Source organism: Rosa chinensis, chromosome 2 (genome assembly GCF_002994745.2).
Source record: "Rosa chinensis cultivar Old Blush chromosome 2, RchiOBHm-V2, whole genome shotgun sequence".
NCBI classification, from domain to species: Eukaryota; Viridiplantae; Streptophyta; class Magnoliopsida; order Rosales; family Rosaceae; genus Rosa; species Rosa chinensis.
The window spans coordinates 14,889,987-14,904,897 of NC_037089.1; the positions used below are offsets into that span (position 1 = coordinate 14,889,987).

Here is a 14,911-nt window from a genome sequence, read left to right on the forward strand (position 1 = left end):
TACCAGGGTCATCCAATCCTAATGCCATGCTTTGGAAGCAACTCTGGAAAGCTTCGGTCCCTGGCAAAGTTAAGATCTGTGTATGGAGAGCGGCCTCAAATATTCTTCCCACGAGAAGTAGCACTACTACAATAAGTTAATCAGACGACGGGTATTTGTAGTTGTGTGATGACCAGCCTCACTGTGGTCTAAACGAGTGTTGTGTGATTGAAAAATCACACAACGGTGATTTCACCGTTGTCCAATATTCATTTCCTCAACAGATATTTAGTTCTGTTGTGTGAATTCTGCGCAGGCATGTGCCTGGCATGGCATGCGCGGGGATGCCTCGGCATTGACATGGCCATTCAGACAACAGAAAATGAAATGTAGTTGTTGTCTGAGATTCATAACACACAACAACTATATTGTTTCTTTGTTGTCTGAGATTCATAACACACAACAGATAGAATTTTTTCTTTGTTGTCTGAGATAAGTAACAGACAACTTAATGAAATGATATCTGTTGTCTGTTGATTGATTCAGACAACAGGAATAATTTTATTTCTGTTGTGTGTTATGAATCTCACACAACAGAATTTTGTTATTTTTTGTTGTTGGTTGTTTGTTCACACAACAGCTATATCGTCTTAACTGTGGTGTGAATATTGTAATCGAATTGGTTAACATCTAGTAACTGTTGTACGAGAAGCCTTAATTTTGAATCCTTTTACAGTCAGACAACATATTATTCTACATTGTGTTGTATGACTGAACCTTGGACAACTGAGATTGCCTTATCGAATTGTGTGAGGAGAACTTAGACAACATATTGTTTTTATCAACCATTGTGTGAGCATTATAAACCAGTTGTGTGATTATTTTAGGGTCTATTGTATGAGCTTGGTTCTCACAACTTGGTTGTGAAATGTTGTTTGTTCAATCATGACCTAACTAGCTGCAACAATTTTCTAGAAACAATGCTACATGTATATATTACCACAAAAACAGTACATTACCAAATGAACAATACATATAAAGCCACATTGATCCATATCATTTCTGTAACTATATAAGTTCAATTTGTCGAGTACAACTAAACATCCAAAGTAGATAATTAAACTACCAAACAAACAAAGAAAGCATTCCTAGTCTAGCTAGACCAATGCATGCATGAATCAAAAGCTGATAATTGTTTCATGTGATCGATATCTATCAGCACAAGCAAAAGTTCATCATGCTTTCCAAAAACATATGCGATGGCTTCTACACATATCTATTAACCACAAACCTAGCCCACTCATTCCTCATCTCATCAATATCCACTTGGGTATAAATATGGTTGCTTCTCCTCTCCCACTGAAAAAAATTCAAGTAACTCAAGTCAAAATTACCATAAAAAGCTTGTTGGAACACAAACAGAATAAAGAAGCTTTAATTGTACCTTGTTAACAAATGAAAAGTCCTTATCTTCAATGATGTCTCTCATGTATCGCATGATAAAGTAGCCACACTCCTTGCTGCTAGGTTGAGGAGGAACACCCTAAAAGCAGTAAATCCAGAATAGCAAAAAAAAAGAATCCAAATTAATAATCATGGGAACCTAATCCAAATTTGCTTCCACAATACTTATAAGCAAATTTTAGAATCCAACATAGCGAATTTCTAAACAATCCAGAATCTAACATAGCGAAAATGTACATACCGACAAATTTTTCCATAGAGGCGAACTTCAGCCTTTCCTGCCCTTGTGTGCATTATACATGGATATTGCACTAAAACAGAACACACGCACACACAATCAGGTTTTAAGAAATAGCCATGCTACCCCAACATGCATTATTCAAACTTGTATATTCCTAATCACTTACCTATCAACAATGGAAACCCATTCTCCAGTGGGTAATCGCCGCTTCATAGGATCCATAAAATAGACAATTTCTTGTTCGGGATCGACAATAGTCAGCACCCAATGTTTACTATATAACAATATAATCAGATTTTCATCAACGGCCCATATGTATAACGACAAGCAAAGTATTACATATATAACAATAGCTAATACTAAGTTGCCGATACTTACTCTGAGTTATATGGCAGCATGAAAATCTGTCCAGGTTTTGCAGATATCAGCCTCTCCTTTATATGTTGGGATCTTTCCTGGCCTTTCCCACACCCAATTGCACCAATCATCGCAGGGTCAATAAAAGCAACCATATCCAACATTTTATACTGACTCAGGACATCATAGAGGTACCTAATTACAAGCATATACACCAATTTGAATCCAGCAACAGATTATTCACATTGATACACCAATCAGATAACTTTTGGTACTTAATAGAAATAGATTCATGAAATTTACCTCTGGTATATGACTATGCAGTTACCAGTCAATTCTCTCATGGTTGCAATTCTGCGCACGTCTTGTCCTAGTATAAATGTTTTCCGTGCACGCCCAAACACTTCAGCCTCAATTTGAATGGTGATAGCCTTCCCATCTTTGAATCCAACCTCACCCCACATGCACAACATCCTCAATGAATTTGGTAATGAAGCTGCCAGTGATTGTAGGCTAAACTCATCCTCAGAGAGATCGTCTTCTTGTACCACTTTCTTTTTTCTCCTCTTCTCAGGTTTCTACATATACATAATTAATATAAGATTTTCTAATCTTATATGCTGCAAGCTTAAGCAAATAGAATATCAACAGATCAATGTTTGGATATATATATATATTACAATTATTACGAGAACTTACGTACCTTCATAGGTGACATTATGACAAGCTCTTTCGGCCATGCTACCCAACTCCTCATGGCCTGCCTAACAGTTCGTATTTCATCACCCACAGGAAATGGAACTAAGGCATTCTCCTCAATTGCAACAGAGACTGAAACACGCAAATTACTATCCCCTAGCGGATAACCATGACAAACTTGGGAGGGGTCATTGTGTTCCACAACAGTGTCAAGAGCTACAATATGATCAACTGAACCTAATGCGAACTTGGCCTTAATCTCAGTTCCTTGTACCTGAAACACCCAAAAAAGCTGGAATTTTAAAATCAAACATAGATATATACATTGTGTGTGTGCATAGTCCACAATCAATAAAAACTACACTACTTTGCAATAAATATAGACAATTGTTTAAATAACTAACCAACTTCTCTCCCACTAATTGTCCCTGAACTCCATGATCAGCCACCTGTTTCTTTTCTTGGTCACTCAACTTGCTTAGCTGATCCTCTTTTTTGGAGTTGGAAACAGATTTTCCATCACACTCCTTCCTCTTTGAAACTTTGTTTTTACATCCCAATACCCTTTCCTCAATTACATCAATAGCTTTACGAATTGATTTTCCATCCACAAGATTTAATACTTCGTCTCCCACTTGACCACATCGAGCTTCATCAAATGTTGGACATGCGGTCTGTGAACAACTACCTTGCGCAGATCCATGTGGAATGTGTTTCTCTAGTGCTGCTGGAGAACTAGCTGCTTTCCCAACCTCCCTTGCATCTATCTTTGCTTCTATCTGTGCTAATTTACGAACCCAAAATTCTCTCTCTTCTTTTATTGCCTGCTGCTTCGCCTCTTCAATGATCTTATCTCTTTCCTCTTCTAATATTTTTTGTACACTTAACCGAACCGTCTCTTGGAAGCTCTCCCTTTTACGTTTATGGAAGGGAAAGTAAGATGAGGGATTCACATAGCCTCCCACCCCTCGCACTCTACCACCATGCTCAGGAGTGCCCAAAGCCAAGGTTAACACATCATCACTTCCACTAGTGCTTAGTTCTCCACTAGCAATCTTTTCCTTCAAGTTCCTCTGCTCACATTTACAAAATATTAAATAAGCATAATAGTTAACAAAAGGGCAGCTGTACACATTGAACTTCACAAAATTATACTCACAATTTTGTCAGTGCATTGCTTCGTCCCTTCATCCTTGAAGGTTCCCTGCTTGGTTTGTCGTGCAGCAATCCATAGTGTTGCTCTATCAACTTCCTCCTCATCCATTGTTGTAGACTAGCAAAAATATGAGTTACTAAACTTGTGGTGATAAATTAACAGCTAAGTTAACATATTACCTATCCAATTATGTTAACTTACCAGCTCTTCCTCCAATCCAACATATCCCTTACGGGACATTCTGTGGGAATATTTATTCTTCTCACGCCGCGCTTGTGCAATCCTACGCAATTCCTGAAAAATATATGCACTCAATCCACCATATACCACATTAATATATATATATATATATATATATATATAACAACTTAACACAACAATCTTAATGTAAAACTTACAAGAAATTTTGGGTTTGTCCGTTCAGCCACAAATTGGGTCCAATGATCTTTGTTGATGAATCTATAATCATCTGGAGGAAACTTTAAGGATTCAGGGTCATCCAAGTAAGGCATAATGTAATGCCTTGTAAGCCGGGACTTGAACTCCCTCCATTTTGATGAAGCTGATTCCAGTACAATTTTCCTCTTTTCAGGACCAATCTCAAATGCCCCCTGTGTACACAAACACAGTTTTGACTAAGTGATAGGAAGATAAACAAAAAGGTCAAATTCACCCATCATTAATAATATATAGGCAGAAACTCAAAGTCAGAACTCGAAAGGTAGATTTCATAGTAATAAGTTCCATTAATAATTTAATAGTAGAATAATGTATACATGCACACGTAACCAGATTTTATCTTTCTCCTCAGCCGTGACACATCCAGGTATGCTTTTGCTGGTCCTCCAAGTTGTCCTTATGATTGGTATTTTTCTACGAGCTAAGACACCAATATATGATTGCATTTCCTTTGCTACCTTCTCACTTGGAGTCCCTTTTACGTTGAAGAGAACCACTCTCTTCTGCCTTAAGCTCTTGCGCTTTGAAATACGGGACATTGTCACACAATGCCGCTTAAGTAGCTTCAGACCTCCGGTTTCTTCATCCTTTCTGTGAGATGAGCCATTCTTATCAGAAATGGATGCATCAGCTGATGTGGAACGTGACTTTTTTGATGACTTAGTTTTCTTCAGTTTCAGTCCCTTATCTTTTGACTTCTTCGGTGTTGGGGCAGATTTAGATCGCGCCATTATCTACAAAAAATACATGAGACATTAATTAGTAACTTGTACACCAGAATATACACTTTTGTTTCAGTAATCAATATAAGCACGATATAATGCACACAATAAAAATAGTGATAATATGACAAGCAACAAAAAACTTCCTTCATTTTCAGTAATCACATGAAATATATGAACCACAATCAGTTTCATTCAACAACAATAACAAAAGTACAATCTTACATAGAAGGCATTGATATGGGATAACAACTTAAACTCATAGAAAATAAACTGCCTATATTATCCATCAACAATTATATCCTCCTCCCCTTCCCGCATGTAACCCACTTCTTCCTCGTTCGCTAAGTTACCATGTAACTCAATAGATGGCATCATAGTGGTGATAGGATGGTGAGCAATAACAGTGTCCCCAAGCTCATCTTCAACCTCAAAGTCACTGTAATCCCTAGTAGGCATTCTTAGAACTACTGACCACATTGGATCTACAGGGTCTTGAACAAAAAATATCTGCTGAACACAGTTTCCCAACACAAAAGTGTCATTTAAATGACCTTTCTTATTCAAATTGACCAACGTGAACCCAAGCTCATCTACCTTCACACCTCTACTATTCTCTACCCAATTACACTTAAAGATCGGGATCCTAAACTTTTCATAATCGAGCTCCCAAATTTCAGTAATCACACCATAGAAACTCATATCATCAATAATTGGCCTTTTATCCCTAGCAGTAGCTACTTGTGGTGTCTTAGCAAGCAAGTAGACACCACTGTTTTGCGTCGATCTAACATCATCGCGCTTCCTTGTGTTATACTGGACTCCCGCAATTCTGTAACCACTGAACTTCGGTACTTCATTGCTCGGTTTATCTGAAAGCCACCTGACAATCTCAGGGATGTTAGCATCTGGTTTACTAAGTTGAACAGCAACCTGCGAAAAACTATAAAAATAAGTTTTTTGAATCAACAACTCAAAATAAGTCACCTGGAATATGATTAGTGCATATTCCCAACATCGTTACTATTGGGACTTACCCTCTCCTTCAACCAATCTGCAAACATCTTGTTTTGCTTGTCCGTAAGCCACTTTTCATTCTTTTTGTATTTAGGAAATTCCCTCTTCAAATATTCCAAGTGTTCACTACAATTACCAATAAGACAGCAACACAATGAGGGAAGATTAGTGTTTACTTTACATGAAATATTAACATAAATCACAATATTAGAAAGAGGGATATTACTTACTCAAAATAGCTTCTGAATTCATCCGTGTTTTGAAGCACGCAGAGATGAGCTTCGTCAAATACTTTGCCATAAACACTAACAATTGTAGCACCTGAGGTAGGCTTGTCTACTGTGCGAGGGCCAGCTGGGATCCCAATAGTCTTGTCGTCGACGAACATTTCCGCTAAAAACTCAACCGCCTCCTCAGCAATATAACACTTGGCAATGCAACCTTCTGGCCGATTTCTATTTCGAACATATCCTTTGCAGATCTTCATGTACCTCTCGAAGGGATACATCCATCGAAAACAAACCGGTCCACATAACTCCACCTCTCTAACTAGGTGAACTGTTACATGAACCATTATGTCAAAAAAGGATGGGGGGAAGTACTTTTCCAGCTCACACAATGTTTCAACAAGTTCATTTTGGATTTTTGGCAGCCTTGAACCATCGATAGTCTTGCTGCAGATTTCGTTAAAAAACAGACACAACCTTATCACAGCAATTCTGACCGGCTTTTCAAGTACACCACGGATGGCAATAGGGAGGAGTTGTTGCATTAAGGCATGACAATCATGGGATTTAAGTCCACTAAGCCTTAAATCATCCATAGAAACCAGGTTTGATATGTTAGAAGAATATCCTTCAGGAACCTTCATACCAAAAAAAGACCCACACATGCATCTTTTTTCATTTGTCTTTAAGTTCCAGCTTGCCAATGGCAAGCGCTCCTTCTTGGGACCTTCGAGATCAGGCTTCAATCCTAATCTAATACCCATTTCGACTAGATCCAACCGAGTTTTCACCCCATCCTTTGTTTTTCCAGGAATATTCAGCAAGGTCCCTATAAGACTATCACATACATTTTTCTCTATATGCATCACATCAAGGCAGTGCCTAACAGGGAGAAACTTCCAGTATTCAAGTTCGAAAAATATAGACTTTTTCTTCCAGCAAGGCCGGGTTTCATCATCCCCACCCTTATAAGGAGGAGGGGGATTTTTTTTCCCAAAAGGCCACTTTGGAACTTCCTGCTCCACTCTTTGCAATACTTCTTCACCACTCAAAGGAACAGGAGGGGGAGAATGTTCTGGAAGGTTGTTGAAAGCAGCCTTTTGCCTTCGATAAGGATGGTTTCTTCCTAAAAACCTCCTATGCACGATGTAGGCCATTTTCCCTCCATTCACTAGTCTTTTTGGTTTTGTTTTTTCAAGGCAAATAGGGCATGCATTATACCCCTTAACTATACTCCCAGAAAGATTACCATAAGCTGGAAAATCGTTGATTGTCCAGAATAATAAACCCCTAAGAGTAAAGTATTCACTTTGTCTTGCGTCGTAGACTCCACTAACTCCTTCCCATAACAGTTTTAAGTCATCTATCAAAGGTTCCAAGTAGACATCGATATCATTTCCTGGTTGTTTAGGCCCAGAAATCAATAAAGTCAACAACATGTGTTTCCTTTTCATTATGAGCCATGGAGGCAGATTATATGCAACTAGAATAACAGGCCAACAACTGTACTTGCTGCTTAATGAACTGTGAGGATTGAACCCATCTGATGACAATGCAAGTCTCAGGTTTCTAGGGTCAGAACCAAAGTCTGGCCATTTATCATCTACTAACTTCCACGAAGCTGCATCGGCCGGATGACGCATGAAGCCATCGCGTTTTCTGTCAGTAGCATGCCAAGTCAGACTCTTACATATATCCTTTGATTGAAACATTTTTTTGAACCTAGGAATAGGGGGAAAGTACCAAAGTACCTTTGCAGGTACACCTTCCCTCTCTTTGGAGTTTTTGCCTATTTTCCATCTTGAAATACCACATCTAGGGCACTCAGTTGCATCAACATACTCTTTTCTATACAGAATACAATCATTCGGGCAGGCATGAATTTTAGTGTAATCCATTCCTAGAGAACTCAGGGTCTTCTTTGCCTCATAGACAGAGGCAGGTATCTCATTGCCTACTGGAAGAAACTCCGCAAAGGCAACCAACCACTCAGAGAAAGCAATATCACTCATACCGTGCTTTGCTTTTAAGTTATAAAGTCTTACTAGAACATTCAACCTTGTGTGACTATCACAATCGGGATATAACAGTTTATTGGCGTCATCGACAAACTGTCTAAACTCATTACACTCATCACTTTCCATCTCTGCGTCACTACCCAACCCTGCTTCATATTCAGGTATCTCATTGCCATTCACAGAGTAAGAACTGTGTGAATCTGAACCTACTTCTGCGTCATCAGTATATTCCTCTATTCCTAAGTCTAATAAGGCCTCCCCATGCTCATTCCATCTATCATAACTAGCATCAATTCCATTCACAAATAGATGGTCCCTTATTACAGCAGCGGAAAAGTAGTCAACATTTCCACAATTTGTACAAGGACAGGGAATATGGTTAGGGTCTCTAGCATTTTCCAAGGCAAATTTACAGAACTGTGTCACCCCTAATTTATATTGACGAGATCTCCTATCCGCAACCATCCATGTTCTATCCATTTATACTACGCAAAAACAGAAAAGCAAATAAGAAGACAAACTTAATTGCAAATATATCAATAGAAACACACATTTAAATTTGTTGGTTTCTTTTAAACTGAAAGGTACTGGAACAGGGAATCTCGGTGTGCAATGGACTGAAACAGCTACCAATCCAAGATTATGTTTTATCCAATATACCTTCAGCATACAGACTATACAAATGCACCCAAACAGGAAGACAAATATTAATCTAGTTTTTCTCATTATTACAAAGTGGATAATGTTTGAAATATGGCTAATGAAAAAGCAATAATTACTAGTTGTCTTTCATGCTTTACAATGCTTCTAAAATTAACAGAGGCAAATACATAATATATCAAAAGAAACATGTTGTCAAAAACAAACAAGCAAAATAACATTATCTGCAAGTAGTACAAATATATCAGAAGCAAGCAACCAAAAATAACATGATCTTCATGTATCATGTTATCATCATAGAGTAATCCCCAAACCGTAAACACAACAATTCAATAACAGACACAAGTTCTTGGATTTAGAATAGATTGACTGGGTAAAAGACAACTATTATCTGACAATTCCAGAAATCACTACATCCACAGGGTTCAAGAAAACAAGATAAGGAAATAGTGATAATACTTTAACTATGACATAAATATTATAACTGGTTTTGCCAAAGAAATGGAATCGTACCTGAATCACAACCAAAATTCAGTGCCAAAGCTTCAAATTCGTTGCTAGTGTCCAAAGCTCTCAGATTATCAAAATCTAGACCAGTAGATTGTGCTAGGGTTCACACACGAAGCTTCCTGAAATTCCAGAAATTAGAAAGGAACTGAAAATCATAGAGTATAGGAGGAAGAAATTAGCGATGACCCAGAAAAAAAGAAAATTGAACCTTTTCTTTGTTGCTTCTCTTCCAATAGGAGAAATAAGGTCGACGCAACTCGGACAATTGAGAGGTGACTGAAACACTGAAACCCACAATAATTTGAGTTAGATTCTCACTATTTCCGACTAAAGGAAGCTCAGCCTGTCCAACCCAAAATGAAGAAATTAACTTCACAGCAGAATCAGAATCCATTTACAATTATAATTAAGTTTCCTACAACGTCTAATATTAAACTTAGAACAAAAATAAAAGTAACAGAGCAGAAACCCAGTCTTTCATTTAAGATGAAATAATTGAAATAAAAACATAGAAGAAGATCAGAACATTGAAGGAAAAAATTCACACAAAGATAATTCAATTTCAGATGTATATATCTTCAACAGTATAATCTTCTTTATGCTTAGTCAATCATCCACTAATACAAATCCATCAAGTGGCCATACCTAATCCAAAGCCAAGTTATTCACACATTTGATTGGATAAAGCTAGTTAATAGCAAAAAATCTTGGAAAGCTTAAAGTACTTTCGAAATATACATGGAAGCTGAAAATACTTGAAAGCTTAAAGTACTTTCGAAACATACATGAAAGCTTAAAGCACTTACAACACAACAGGCACAACAGTTAGAAAGTTTCTGTTTCAAGTGAGCTGGTCATCAGCAAATGGTGTTCCTTTTTCCAGTGAAAGAAATGGTACGTAATCTGAAAGGAAGACGTAAAGACAATCAGAACAAATAAGTAGGTATAATATCAACAGGAAGATTGTTGTATGTCATCAACTTATTGTAAACATAATGCCGTGGATAAACACTATTATACAATTGAGTAATCTCGAGCAATACATCAATTTTTTGGTTTTCACAAAGAAACGCATAACATACACTTCTGTACCAGATTTGCAGCAACTATTCAATAGCTTAAAGCTTTAATACCAACACAAACTTAAGGGTAATTGTGAGAAAAATATGAAGCCTATATTAATCACTATTAAATTTTCTATTCCAATTATGCAATAACGTCAGAAAGCAATGTCGAACCATAAATATGGATGATTTGAGCATACACAATGTTCATAAAGCCTATGCACATACAGAATTTGACTAATTTTCCCAGCAGCATATCACAAACTACACATTTTAAACTATATGATTACTCTTCAAAACATAATCAATATATAAGACATTTATTTCATTCTCCTTTATCCTGCTTAGAAACCCATTGACCAATGCCATTTCTAAAGTTTCAAACTTCAACAACCAACTACAGCTAATTGAATTATATTTTAGTAATTAGGGAAACATAAGGTGAGGCTGAACCAGAAACTTCCCATTGCTCACAGCATTACCCATAATTCTGGTAAAGACTTAACTAAAAGAATAAGCTTAAACTTTTTCCTATAAACCCAGAGAAACAAAACTGCAATTATCCACAATTTGTACTTCAAATTACACAGAGAAACAAGAAAATTGAAGAACAATACATAAAGTTTCAACCTTTAGCACTATACCCACTAAACCCAGGAATCATTTGAACAAAGATAAAGTCTTTTTTGTAAACAAACCTTTTGTCAGAGTGAGAGAGATCCAAATCCCAAATCTGCCGCGAGAGACTATGAGAGAGGACTAAGAGAGGATAACAACCTCTTAAACTTTTTCCTGTAAACCCAGAGAAACCCAGTTGAAAGAAGAACAAACCCAAGAACGTTCTTGCAAAAAAAAGCCCAAATTTCACCAGAGAAGTAAAGCAGACCTGGAATCAACTCTTGATAACGTCGACTGATGAAGTAACAGTCCGACAAAGAGAGATAATGGTGGTTGATGGTCAAGACAGACTGAAATATGCACAAATCCACTTACATTATCCAAAGTAGAAACCAGAAAGAAGAAGAAGAAGAAACCAGAAAGAAGAACAAACCCAGGAAGAAGAACAAACCTTCTTGGGGAAAGAAATTCCAAAGCAACAACGAGTAAACCTCAGTCCACCATTAGAACCGAACCCTGAAACAAACCCTCAATCTGTTGTAATCACTAACTCTTTCATTCAAAAAACATAGAAAACTGAAACAGACCTTAGATTTACTAACCTGAAGAACAATGTATCGAAGCCCTAATTTTCCAAATCGATATTCAAATTATAGTAGGGATCTTAGTAGAGAAATGGGTTTGATTCCTGGGGTTTGATTTCAAGGGTTTAATTCTTCCCTTTGGTTGCGGGCTATTTTGGATTCGGTTTCGAGTAAGAGTACATGCATGGGTTGCTGTGTTGAATTGGAAGGAGCTAAGTAAGAGCACGCAATTGTGGGTTTGGTGGGAGTAATTGGGGGAAAGTAAAGGAATAAGAGTGGTTGTCGGGCTTCAATTAAGATGTTTGGTGGGAGAGTCCAATTTGTCTTAAGTTTCTCCAACAACAGATGAAAATGACCGTTGTGTGACAATATAATGACAAAGCAGGCTAGGAGGGAAAATTTGCCGCGCGCTTGTGCCTACATAGGTTTCATCAAATTGAAACTTTGCCGCGCTGTGCAATTTTCTTCCATGCTCAGACAACAGAACAATGACAATCTGTTGTATAAATTTGTGCATCTTGCACTAGGTATGCCTAGTGGGATTTTTCAAAATTCATACAACAGTTCGTTGTACAACAGATAACAAAAGACTGTTGTGTGTATAATTCAAATTGCATTTTGTTGAGCTCCTTCTCGGAGGGAATCATATGCTCATTTCCCTCCATTCTATGCCTCACACTTACACAACATAAAATCCTTAACTCAGTTGTGCAATGTCTTCCTAAAAAAAAATATTTCAATTTCCTTGCATTCACACAACAGAAACAGATTTGTTCCGTTGTATGATAGAGTTGGTGTTAACACACAATAGCAGATTTTGGTTCTGTTGTGTGATGAGTGTTGTGTGTTTCGATTTTTGTAGTAGTGTAGGCTTAGTGAACGTGGTATTGATTTAGATACCCAATGCCCTTTCTGTGATGAAGAAGTCAAATCCCCACTCCATGCCCTTCGTGACTGCAGCCATGCAGAGTCGTTTCTTCAATTAGCTCATATTCAATCTTCAAATCAAGCAACAAGTATCATTGATTGGTTAGTCTCTTCTTTTTCCCAATCTTCCACTACTTTTGCTATGCTTTTGATGATTATTTGGGCTACATGGAGGAATCAGAATGCAAAAGTGTGGGATGGGGATGTTAAACTCGCCTCCGAAGTGGTACCCATTACTCTAGGGTGGTGGGAGGAATATAGGGCAGTTCATGCTTCAACAAAGGTACCAAGACCGGTAAGGCATGAACTGTGGAAGAAGCCCCCTGTGGGCTTGGTGAAACTTAATGTTGACGCTGCATTTGATAATGTTACCGGTTGTATTGGGGTGGGTGGGATCTTTTGAGATTCCAAGGGCTCTTTTCTATGAGGATTCAGGCACACTGTATCGGTCTCAAACTCAGCTAGGCATGGGGAGCTCCTTGCTTTGCTGTATGGGGTCGAGCTGGTAGTTGCCCATCATTTTGTTCCCCTGATGGTGGAAACAGATTGTCAAGATTTGGTCACTGTGATTAAGAGCTCTAGCTTGAACTGGACTGAGTTGGGTTTCTTGGTGCATGATCTTGAGAAGTTGTTGAAGGCTGCTTCCAATGCCCAGGTTCGTTATGTTCACCGTAGTGCAAACAGGGTTGCTCATACCCTAGCTCAAGAGGCCAAACATGGTTCTTTTTCTTTGAATTCTTTCATTGTATCTCCTCCAAGTGTGGAGGAACTTATAATCTTGGAATGTAATAACATTTGACGTCAATGAAGTTAATTCATTCCCCTAACAAATAAAATAAAAAAATGTTGTGATCTAATATATACTAAAGTTTTCAAGGATTTATTTTTTTATCGGGGATTTATTTCTTAATAGTTAATATACATAAATACATAATTAAAAGATCAGTGTGAAATCAACCTTACTTTATTATGAAATACAGAAATATAGTTTTGATATTGGCCTGCAAGCCATAAAGCCTCAAAACACACCAATAGTAGGATGAAGTTTCCGTCAATCTTTTATTGTGTTTCTATCAATTTCTTTACTTCATAAGAACTTCGGCCAACTAAAGTGAACTAATGGGGCTGAAACATTTATATAGGTTATAGGGGTCTTGACCAAATGCACAAAATGAGGTCAAGGTACTCCCTCTTACTCCATCAATATATTTTTATCTCTACTTACCTAATTTAAGAGCAAAATGTCTATTTTAGGCTCTGAAAAATTAAAAATTATGCGTTGTCACTAAACTCTCTCTCTCCCTCTCGCACTCCCACTAAATTCCGGTGGCCGGATCTTCGTCTTCGGGTTGAATTGAAATGTGATATTTGGAAGGTTTGTAGAGAATTTCAAGACAAACAAAGCTCAGTCGATCTCCCCTTCTAATTTGGCCGGAATTTGAAAAAGATGCTGGAAAATGGCCGAAACTTCTTTTCTTTAATTTGTTGTGTATGGTGAATAACATATAACATGGTGTAAGACATATATGGTTGGAAAGAGGGTTCGAAGATGAAGAGAATTGAACATATTTCATGGCCGGAGGTGGCCAGACGATACGACGGCAATGCAGCAAAATTTGGAACTTATTTTTGGAGTTCCCAAATTACAAAAATGCCACTAACTTAAATCTTTTATAACTTATTCGTTACAACTCCGATTTTAGCGTATTACATATCCACAGACTCGGTTTAACGTCCTCTACAACTTATGTGAAGAAAGTTTATTCAAAAAGTAAACAACAAAAAATCAACTTTTAGTTTATTGCCTCCCAATAAAATATTTTGAATTGATGTAATCTCCTCATCTTTTTCCTCAATCAAAGTTTTATTTGTCTAATTTTAGGGAGATTAGTCTCTGTTTCTCCAATAAACTCCCCCCCCCCCAAAATAAGGCCATATAAACTTTTGTTTCCCCCAACAAAACCCTATAAACTTTTATTGTCTCCCAATAAAATTTTTAAATTGATGTAATCTCCTCATTTTCTTTCTCAAACAAAGTTTCGTTTTTCTAATTTTAGGGAGATGAGTCCCTCTTCCCCCAATAAAATTTTTATTAGAGGGCAATAAGTTCTTATTGGGAGGTAATAAACTTTTATTGGAGGTCAATAAACCACCTAAAACTTTCAAAATCAAGAATATTTTCATTTCTTACTAATTATTGTCCCTTAAT

At 37.3% G+C, this 14,911-nt stretch overlaps 1 protein-coding gene across 1 annotated transcript; it reads right to left on the minus strand.

The window, feature by feature from the left end:
• Positions 1-5,359: 5,359 nt before the first annotated feature.
• Positions 5,360-8,819, minus strand: LOC112183752. Its single transcript, XM_024322088.1, has 3 exons — positions 6,325-8,819; positions 6,115-6,220; positions 5,360-6,010 (listed from the first exon to the last, which is right to left on the minus strand). The coding sequence occupies exons 1-3, from the start codon at positions 8,817-8,819 to the stop codon at positions 5,360-5,362; spliced, it is 3,252 nt and encodes a 1,083-aa protein (XP_024177856.1).
• Positions 8,820-14,911: the final 6,092 nt, after the last annotated feature.